Below are 10,853 nucleotides of genomic sequence, written 5' to 3'. Positions count from 1 at the left end.
TCATGCAGCCTGCAAGCTAAACTTATTTCTACAACTGGATTCAGAATGTGAGTAATGTAGAGGATTGTATCATTGAGATACAGGATGAGTGAGGGAGGATTTAGGCTGCAAGAGGTGAAGACCTGGAACTCGCTGCCATAAGCTACCGGAAGCAGAGGTGATCAATCATTTCAAAATGAAATTGGATGGGCACTTGAAGGAAAACAATGTTTTAATAATAATAATCTTTATTAGTGTCACAAGTAGGCTTACATTAACATTGCAAAGACGTTACTGTGAAAATCCCGCAAGGGAACGGGGATATAGAGGGGGAATGGGACTGACTGGATTGTGTGACAGAGAGTCAGCATGGACTCGTGTTGCCGAATGAACTCCAGTGCCAGGATTTGTCTTTTCCTTTTTTTAAAATAAATTTAGAATACCCAATTCTTTTTCCAATGAAGGGGCAATTTAGTGTGGCCAATCAACCTAACCAGCACATCTTTGGATGGTGGGGGTGAAACCCACGCAAACACGGGGAGAATGTGCAAACTCCATACAGACAGTGACCTGGGAGGATCGAACCTGGGACCTCGGCGCCGTGAGGCAGCGGTGCTAATTGGATTGGATTGGATTTGTTTATTGTCACGTGTACCGAGGTACAGTGAAAAGTATTTTTCTGCGAGCAGCTCAACAGATCATTAAGTACATGAAAAGAAAAGGGAATAAAAGAAAATACATAATAGGACAACACAACATATACAATGTAACTACATAAGCACTGGCATCGGATGAAGTGTACAGGGTGTAGTGTTAATGAGGTCAGTCCATAAGAGGGTCATTTAGGAGTCTGGTGACAGTGGGGAAGAAGCTGTTTTTGAGTCTGTTCGTGCGTGTTCTCAGACTTCTGTATCTCCTGCCCGATGGAAGAAGTTGGAAGAGTGAGTAAGCCGGGTGGGAGAGGTCTTTGATTATGCTGCCCGCTTTCCCCAGGCAGCGGGAGGTGTAAATGGAGTCAATGGATGGGAGGCAGGTTTGTGTGATGGTCTGGGCGGTATTCACGACTCTCTGAAGTTTCTTGCGGTTCTGGGCTGTGCAGTTGCCATACCAGGCTGTGATGCAGCCTGATAGGATGTTTTCTATGGTGCATCTGTAAAAGTTGGTAAAAGTTAATGTGGACATGCCGAATTTCCTTAGTTTCCTGAGGAAGTATAGGCGCGGTTGTGCTTTCTTGGTGGTAGCATCGACGTGGGTGGACCAGGACAGATTTTTGGAGATGTGCACCCCTAGGAATTTGAAACTGCTAACCATCTCCACCTCGGCCCCGTTGATGCTGACAGGGGTGTGTACAGTACTTTGCTTCCTGAAATCAATTATCACTGCGCCACCGTGCTGCCCACCTGTGCTGGAATGACTTTATGACTGGAAATATATAACGTAGCTACAGTACTATATTCCAAAACTAGAAATAATAATAAATGTACTTTATTACAGAACCATAAATATATCTAATATATACCATATAACAACACTAGACATATCTCTATCTGATATTAATTTATTGTCCCCTTAAATGTCAGCCATCTCCTGTGGAAACCAGCCCTTTAATTGTGAACATTGGGAAAGAGCATCCTTTTAGCCAGACAAATAAATGTGTCAAGCTGAGGGAACAAAGGATGTCAATGTCTTTGAGAGAGAGAGAGAGACCTGGGCCAAGCTTTGCAGAGTCTGCACCCTCCCTGGATTCACTTCCTTTCCCTTCAGTTGCTGCAAGTGACCAATTGAAGGTGAGGATGAGAAAAGAAATGGAAAGGGGGAGAAAAGAAAGTGTTTTACTCACAGCTGTTGGAGACAGGAGGACGTTTCAGTCTGAGTGAAGCTCAAATTTCATTCACACAAAGCCATGCTCTGATTGGCTGGAGGATCAGAGTCCTTCCAGTCCTTCCATTTTTCCCATTGGTCAACACCTCAGCAGGAAGGTCAGGGGTGGACGTTCCCCCGCATCTGGGCGGGATGGTAGCACAGTGATTAGCACTGTTGCTTCACAGCGCCAGGGTCCCAGATTCGATTCCCGGCTTGGGTCACTGTGTGTGCGGAGTCTGCACAGTCTCCCCGTGTCTGCGTTGGTTTCCTCCGGGTGCTCTGGTTTCCTCCCACAAGGCCCGAAAGACGTGCTTGTAGGTGAATTGGACATTCTGAATTCTCCCTCTGTGTACCCGAACAGGTGCTGAAATGTGGGGACTGGGGGCTTTTCACAGTAACTTCATTACACTGTTAATGTAAGCCTACTTGTGAAACTAAGATTGTTATTACATGGAAAGCCCCATCTCCCTTCGACATGCGCAGACTCGGGACGTCTGCCCGATCGGCGGCTAGAGCGGTTTCCACAGCGGGGAGGGGGAGGAGGGGGGTTGTGATAACTGCGGCCGCCATTACTCATCCAGAGCCCAGTCTCCAAACTCCTGGGACTGGGACAGGGGGCGGCAGTGACGTCACAAAGCACATCTGGGTGGTCACTGGATTGGATTGTGACGTACCCCTTCGCAAAACAGTTTGTTACCTTCAGGTGTAAAGATTTAGACACCTGGGTGGCACATTGGGGAGGGCAACAGGTGGGAGTGAAACTGAACCCGAGAGTCAGCACCTTCAGGAGAGGAGAATTGGGGGAAAGCCAATTAGTGTTACAGTCAATAGGGAGGAGGGAGTGTCTGGGAGACAGAGATTTATAGTTTGATAGGAAAGATTTTCTGTGACAACTAGAATTGTCAGTTCTGAATTTCCATCCTGCAATCACAGTGATGAGTTGATGATGTCAATCCAATCACACCCATTAAAGTCTCTCTCAGGTCAGTCCTCAGCCTTCTCTTTCCCAGAGAAAATGTCCCCAACCTGTTCAATCTCTCCTGAACCTTAAACCCTCTCAGCTCTGATATCATCCTTGTTAATCTCAGGAGGTTCGTTCCAGACTCCTGCCACACTCTGGGTGAATAAACATTCCCTCACATCACTTACTTTGTTCATCAATTATTTAGAATCTGTGCTCTCTCATTCCTGATTCTCTCTTCAGTGGGAACAGTTTCTCATTATCTACCCTGTCCAAACCCCTGAGGATTGTGAGTACCTCTATCAAATCTCTCAATTTTCTTTTCTCGAAGGGAAATAGACCCAATCTCTCCAACCTATCCTCATAGCTACAGTTCTTTATCTCTGGAATCTCCTCTGTACTCTGTACAATGCCCCCCTTACTCTTGTACTCATTGCCCCTATTATAAAGTCTAAGGTACTATCTGCTTTATTAACTGCTCTCTCCACGTGCCCTGCCACCTTCAATGACTTCTGTACATTTACCAAGGTCCCTCTGTTCCTGAGCCTGCTTTAAGAGTTTCTCCCTTTATTTTCTGCTGTCTCTCCATATTCTTCCTGCCAAAATGAATCACCTCACACTTCTCTGCACTGAACTTCATCTGCCACTTGTCTGCCCAATCCACCAACCCGTCAATGTCCCTTTGAAGTTTAAGACTATCCTCATAACAGTTGACAATGTTTCAATTTTTGTATCATCTGCAAATTTTTAATCAAACCCTGAACACCACAGTCTGAGTCATGAATATATATTGGGAAGAGCAAGGATCCCAACACTGACCCCCGAATACTGACCCCTGGGGAACTCCACTACAAACCTTCCTCCAATCTGAAACACAACCATTTATCACTACTCTGTTTTCTGTCACTCAGCCAATTTCTTAACCAAGTTTTATTCAATGAGTTAGATGTTTCCTCACAAGTCTATTGTTAATTTCAGTATCAAATGTCTTTTGAAAATCCATGTACACCACATCAACAGTGTTGCCCTTATCAACCTTCTCTGTTACCACCTTAAAAAACTCCAGGAAGTTAGTTGAACATAATTTTTTTTTAATGAATCCAGGCTGGCTTTCCTTAATTATTCTGCACTTGTCTAAGTGACTATTGATTTTGTATCAAACTATAGTTTCCAGAAGTTTCCCTACCACTGAAGTCAGACTGACTGGTCTGTAGTTGCCGGCTTTATCCTTGCATCCCTTTTTGAACAAGGGTGTAACATTCATAATTCTCCAGTTCTTTGGCACCAGCCCTGTGTCTAAGACTGGGAAATGTCCCCCTTCTTTTTTACCCTAATCGGCCCAACTCTCGTTTCCCAACTTATTATTTCTATGTTTAAAGATCTTGTGATTCCCCTTTATATTCGCTGCCATTCTCTTTTCATGCACGCTCCTTGCTTTTCTTGTTAGCTTATCCATTTCCCCTCTGGTCCTTCAATATTTAAACTGATTTGCCATTGTATTTTCTTCCTGACATCTGTCGTCTGTGCAATTCATCCTTCTGATCATCACCTCTATCCCTCTCATCATTCCAGGACCTCTGGATTTATTTGTCCTACCTTTCCCCTTCAAGAAAATATATATTTTTCCAGTTCTTTCAATATTTCCATTGGATCTGCCTGTAGTGGCAGGAAAAACTATCAGGATAAAATAAATATACTTCATCAGCTTTTGTGGATCACTTCAGTGGAAATGTGTTCTCCCAGGCTCAAAGAGCATCAGCCCACTGGAAGCAAAGTCGTGAGACCGGCCAGTCCAGCAGAAAGAAACCCTCCGACCCTCCCACTTCACCAAGTGTCAGAATGAACACTGTTCAGTCCTGGATGTGATTAACAACAGAATCCAATGCCTGTAATTGCTGGTGAACTCTCTGGTGTCTCCGCAGGCTGGATGAACGAGTGAATCCCTTCCAACACACAGAGCAGCTGAACGGCTTCTCCCCGGTGTGAACTCGCTGGTGTGTCAGTAGCCTGGACAGCAGAGTGAAACCCTTCGCGCATACAGAGCAAGTAAATGGCCTCTCTCCGGTGTGAACTCGCTGATGCTCCTGCAGGGTGGAAGACGTTTTAAATCGTTTTGTGCAGTGAGAGCAGCTGAACGGTCTCTCCTCAGAGTGAGTGCTCTGGTGGATCATCAGTCCCTGAGAGCTTTTGAACCCATTCCCACAGTCAGAGCATTTAAAGGGTCTCTCATTGGTGTGAGTGACATTGTGTCTCAGCAGGTTGGATAACTGAGTGAATGCCTTCCCGCATTGAGAGCAGGTGAATGGCCTTTCCCCAGTGTGGACTCGCTGGTGTGCCCGGAGGGTGGATGTATTACTGAATCCTTTGCAACAGTGAGAGCAGGTGAATGGACTCTCCCCGGTGTGAACTCGCTGGTGTCTCCGCAGGGTGGTTGACGTTCTAAACCTCTTTGTGCATTCAGAGCAGCTGAACGGTCTCTCCTCAGTGTGAATGCGCTGGTGTTCCATCAGTACCTGAGAGCTTTTGAAGCTGCTCCCACAGTCAGAGCATTTAAAGGGTCTCTCATTGGTGTGAGTGACATTATGTCTCAATAGGCTGGATAACTCAGCGAATCGTTGCCCACACGTGGTGCAAGTGAATGGCCTCTCCCCAGTATGAACTCGTTGGTGTATCTGCAGTTGGGATAAAGTACTGAATCCCTTCCCACACTCAGAGCAGGTGAACGGTCTCTCCCCATTATGAACCCGCTGGTGTGTCTGCAGATTGGGTAACTGAGTGAATCCCTTCCCACAGTCAGTGCAGGTGAACGGCCGCTCTCCAGTGTGAACTCGCTGGTGTCTCCGCAGGCTGGATGAAACACTGAATCCCTTCCCACACACTGAGCAGCTGAATGGCCTCACCCCTGTGTGAATGCGTCGATGAGTTTCCACTGCAGATGGATACCTAAATAATTTCCCACAGTCTCCACATTTCCAACGTTTCTCCATGGTGCGGGTATCCTTGTGTCTCTCAAGGTTAGACAATCAACTGAAGTCTGACACAGAACCCGTGTACGGTCCTTCCTCGCTGTGAATGATGTGATTTCTTTCAGGCTGTGTAACTTGTTGAAGCTCTTTCCACAGTTGCTGCAGTAGAACACACTTACTTGTGTGTATGTCTTGTTGCTTTTCCAGTCACACTGATGTTTAAAGCCTTCAGAAGCAGACAGAGCAGACAAACATTTCTCCTCCTAGATTCCCATGAATTGAGCGACTCTGTCAGATTTTGATGTGAGGTTTGGTTTGTGGTGATGTCTGTAAATCCTCCCTTTCTAACATCCTGTAAAAGGAGTTTACAAAATTTATCACTGTCAGTACAGGGCAGAAATTCAGAAAACACAATTCTAGTTTCTTCTCTCTCATTCCCCCCAAGCTGTAAGTCTCCATCCCACACACTCTCCCTCTATTCTAACTCTGCTGTATCTGATATTCACCCTTCCAATTCTCCTGAAGGTGCTGATTCAGGCTGATGGAGATGCATGCTCACTGCTCCCTGCCCTGGACACAGAGACCTGAAAAAAATTCATGCAGACTGCCAGATAGATATATGCCTGGCCTAAAAATGTGTTTAATGGATAGGATTATTTCAGTTGGTGAAGATACAGCAGACTGTTCCTGCAAGGCCCCATGAAGGTCAGAATGAGAAAAAATATGGAAAGGGGGAGAAAAGTGTTTTACTCACAGATGTTGGAGACAGGAGGAGGGTTCAGTCCGTGTGAAGCTCAATCTTCACTCAGAGACAGAGCAGCAGCTTTGCTGGTCAGACAGTGGAGGAAGCCCCCTGCAACCAGTGACAATTGAGTGACTGGACCACTAGCTTCCGGTCCTCCCCGTATTTCCATTGGTTAATCTCCCTCCTAGCTGCAATAATGGAGTGGACTCTCGCGTTAACCCCTCCGGCCCCCAGGGGGCGCTGAGGTGCTGTCCAATCCGCAGTGTGTTTCTGTGACCAGTGATGTTGCCCCAATGGCAGACTGTGTGCTGGGAACGCCCCTCTGAGTCATTGTGACGTCACAATAGAGCCCTGTCTGAATCCGCCAATAGAGGCCATTCTACTCCGTGGTGACGTATACGGGATCCAGTGCACAGGCCCAGCGTGCGGACACGACCACCCGGTTTCCCCCCTCCCCCTGCTCGAGACAGGCAATCGGCTGACGGCTCCGGCCAGAGCGAGAAGCCGCTCAATGACCTCTCCCCTTCCCCCCACGGGCCCGGGACTGCGCATGCCTAAATGAAAGGGGCAGCTGCGCATGTGCGAGCCCTCCTACCCCGATTGTCAAGATGAGAGTCTGACCAATGGGAAGAGTTGGAGGACCGGAAGGACTCCAGTCACCCAGCCAATCGAATGAAGATTGAGCTTCACACAGACGGAATCTTCCTCCTGTCTTCCACATCAGTGAGTAAAACACTTTCCTTTCTCCCCCTTTCCATTTCTTTTCTCATTCTGACCTTCAATTGGTCACTTGCAGCAACTGAAGGGAAAGGAAGTGAATCCAGGGAGGGTGCAGACTCTGGAAAGAGAGACCCAGGTCTCTCTCTCTCTCTCTCTCTCTGAAAGACATTGACATCCTTTGCTCCCTCAGCTTGACACATTTATTTGTCTGGCTAAAAGGATGGTCTCTTTCCTAATGTTCACAATTAAAGGGCTGGTTTCCCCAGGAGATGGCTGACATTTAAGGGGACAGTAAATTAATACTGGACAAAGATATGTCTAGTGTTGTTATATGGTACATATTAGATATATTATTTATAGTTCTGTAATAAAGATCATTCATTATTTTCTAGTCTTATAATATAGTTGGTACAATAAATATTTCCAGCCATAGAGTCATCACAGCAAAGAAGGAGTCCATTGAACAACTCGAGTCGTTTTCGATTCTCCATCGAGCAATTCTGTCAGTCTCGAGTGGGCCTCATTCTGTAAACCTGCAGCGCCCATCGATTTCATTTCAAAATTATTGATCATCTCTGCTTAATTCTCCTCATAGGCAGCAAGCTCAAAATCATGAGTATTCACAATCCCCTGTATCCTAACCAGCTGAAACAATCCGATGCATTGAACACATTTTTAGTCCAGTAACGCAGACATATTTCTGTTAGGCTGCCAGCTGCTTGAAGATTTCTCGGTATCTGTGTCCAGGACAGGAAGCAGTGAGCATGGATCTGTCAATCAGCCCGAATCAACAGCTTCAGGAGAATTAGGAGGGTGAATATCCAATACAGAAGAGTGAGAATTGCGGGAGAGTGTGTGGGATGGCGATTTATATCTTTTTAGGAATGGGAGGAAAGAATGTTACATATAAATTAGAATTGTGTTATGAATGTCCTGTATTAACAGTAATGACTTTTGTTCACACCTTTTCCAGGATATTACAAAGTGAGGATTTACAGTCAGAAATCTCAAACCAAATATCACGTCAGGATCCAACAGCGTCGCTCAATTCATCACGACGGGAATATCATTGACCTTTGAATCTGTCTGCTTCAGAAAGCTTCAAATATCAGTGTGACTGGAAAAGCACCGAGACACACACACCCGAGTGAGAGTGTTCCAGAGCACTGACTGTGGAAAGAGCTTTAAACAGTTACACAGCCTGAAAACACATCGCACCATTCACAGCAGGGAAAGTCCTGATCCATGTTCTGCGTGAGACTTCAACTGATTGTTTAACCTGAAGAAACAGGACACCAGTATCATGGAGAAACATTGGAAATGTGGGGACTGTGGCAAGGGATTCCGTTACCCATCTGAGCTGGAAATTCATCAGCGCAGTCACACTGGAGAGAGGCCTTTCACCTGCTCTGCGTGTGGGAATGGATTCAGTGATTCATCCACACTCCGGGAACACCAGCGGGTTCACACTGGAGAGAGGCCATTCATCTGCTCTGTGTGTGGGAATGCATTCAGTCGTTCATCCCAATTGCTGACACACCACCGAGTGCACACTGGGGAGAGGCCATTCACTTGCTCTGTGTGTGGGAAGGGATTCATTCGGTTATCCAACCTGCTGAGTCACAATATCACTCACACCGAGGAGAGACCCTTTAAATGCTTTGACTGTGGAAGTGGCTTCAAAAGCTCTCGGGACTTAATGATCCACCAGCGCATTCACACTGAGGAGAGACCATTTAGCTGCTCTCATTGCACAAAGAGGTTTAGAACATCAACTGCCCTGCAGACACACCAGCGAGTTCACACTGGGGAGAGGCCATACACCTGCTCTGACTGTGGGAAGGGATTCACTCAGCTAACTAATCTGCAGACACACCAGCGAGTTCACACTGGGGAGAGACCATTCATCTGCTCTGACTGTGGGAAGGGATTTACTCAGTTATCCACCTTGCAAAAACATCAGCGAGTTCACACTGGGGAGAGGCCATTCACCTGCACCGTGTGTGGGAAGGGATTCACTCGGTCCACACCCCTGCTGAGACACCAGAAAGTTCACGAGTGATTACAAGGGTTGGATTCTGCTGTTATTGCTGCTGTTAATCACATTCAGGACTGAACCATGTTCATTCTGACAATTGGTGAGGTGGGAGGGTCGGAAGGTTTCTTTCTGCTGGACTGGCCGGTCTCACGACTTTGCTTCCAGTGGGCTGATGTTCTTTGAGCTTGGGAGAGGACATTTCCCCCAAAATGATACACAAAAGCTGATGAAGGGCATTAATTTTATTCTGGATAGTAAATAGTGTTTTTCCGACCACTGTAGGTCAATCAAAAATAAATACAGAATTCCTTTCTCAACAGACTGGTTCTGCAACTACAGCTGTTTTCACAGTCCCTATGCTAGTCTAAGATTGGCTACTTTTCCCATCATGCCTTGTGGATGCTTAGCTGTTCGCTGTCTGGCTACAGTCCCCCTTTGATCTATGAAGCCTCAGTGAATTGGACCACAAACGTTTCCTGATTATACCCCACCTTACTGAAGCAGGCATTCAAGTCCAGGCCGCGTTACACTTTAATTTTTATCTCTCATTCATTCATGTTTTCACACATACAATTCCATTTCTAACTTCCCTTCCATCTCAACTTCCCAATGTTTAAACATGGCTAAAGTAAATACCTGATACAACAAAATCAGAGTTATAACCAATAATCATACGGTGTGAAGCAATTCTTATCCCCGGGTGTATCTGTATGTTTGCTACCCAGTTCCAAATATCATCCCACCAGTTGGTCACTTGAATCATTTTGGTCTGTTCCCCGGTTCCCTCAGCTTTCTGCATGACTTTGACAAATGTTTGATGAGCTATAACTCGTTTTTTGATCCATTGCAAATCCTCGGGTAAAAGCTTAATGTTAGTTTCATTTATCCAAATTCTGTTTAATTTCTCCATGACATTATTACAATATTTTTACTGGCGTTTGAATTTAATACAAAGACAGCTTTGCAGACAAAAAAACAACACAAGAACAATGGTAATAATAGTTAACAATAAAAACAACAAAACCCGAGCCCCGCGCTGTCACCATATCCGTGATTGAGGTCCCAGTGTCACTTTACATTATTTAGTTTTCGAGGGTGGGCGACTCCCTCCGTTTTCCTGGTTTAGCCTGTGTGGGAGGGGTTTGTATTCCCTCCTGTGAGTGGCCCTCCTCCCTGTTCCTTCTCTGCTATTCACGAGCTCCCGTCCATCCAGTTGACATTCCCTGTCCACCCCCCCAACTCACACGCAGGAGGTGAAGTTGATCCTGTACAAGACCTCAATCCAGAGTCCTCCCCCTATCTCCATGCTGATTTCCTCCCCCCATTTCCGTCTGGTCTCATCCAGTGGGGTCCTGACCTTTTCCACAAGTAATCAGTAGATGTTGCCACACTTGTCACCTCCTAACCAGCCCAGCCCTACCATTGTGTCCAGAAATGTGTGTCTGGGTCTTTCAGGGAATGTTTTTGTCTCCTTGCAGAGAAAGTCAGGCAGCTGCAGGTACCTGAGCTCATTCCCTTAAGGGAGTTGAGCCTCTCTGAGTTCCACTTGGGACGTCAGTCTGTTGTCCATGTCCTCTCCTG

The 10,853-nt window shown here is 46.2% G+C and overlaps 2 protein-coding genes across 2 annotated transcripts; one reads left to right on the top strand and one right to left on the bottom strand.

Moving 5' to 3' along the window:
- Positions 1 to 207: 207 nt before the first annotated feature.
- Positions 208 to 7,003, bottom strand: LOC140419845 (uncharacterized). Its single transcript, XM_072503892.1, has 2 exons — positions 6,524 to 7,003; positions 208 to 6,121 (listed from the first exon to the last, which is right to left on the bottom strand). Exon 2 carries the CDS (start codon positions 5,788 to 5,790, stop codon positions 4,654 to 4,656), a length of 1,137 nt encoding a protein of 378 aa, XP_072359993.1. The 5' UTR covers positions 5,791 to 6,121; positions 6,524 to 7,003; the 3' UTR covers positions 208 to 4,653.
- On the top strand, positions 6,918 to 9,591 carry LOC140419854 (uncharacterized). The gene is made up of 2 exons (XM_072503909.1): positions 6,918 to 7,237; positions 8,208 to 9,591. Exon 2 carries the CDS (start codon positions 8,538 to 8,540, stop codon positions 9,294 to 9,296), a length of 759 nt encoding a protein of 252 aa, XP_072360010.1. The 5' UTR covers positions 6,918 to 7,237; positions 8,208 to 8,537; the 3' UTR covers positions 9,297 to 9,591.
- Positions 9,592 to 10,853: the final 1,262 nt, after the last annotated feature.

The sequence above is a fragment of the Scyliorhinus torazame genome, chromosome 5 (genome assembly GCF_047496885.1).
Source record: "Scyliorhinus torazame isolate Kashiwa2021f chromosome 5, sScyTor2.1, whole genome shotgun sequence".
NCBI classification, from domain to species: domain Eukaryota; kingdom Metazoa; phylum Chordata; class Chondrichthyes; order Carcharhiniformes; family Scyliorhinidae; genus Scyliorhinus; species Scyliorhinus torazame.
This window is presented reverse-complemented; position numbering and strand designations above follow the sequence as displayed.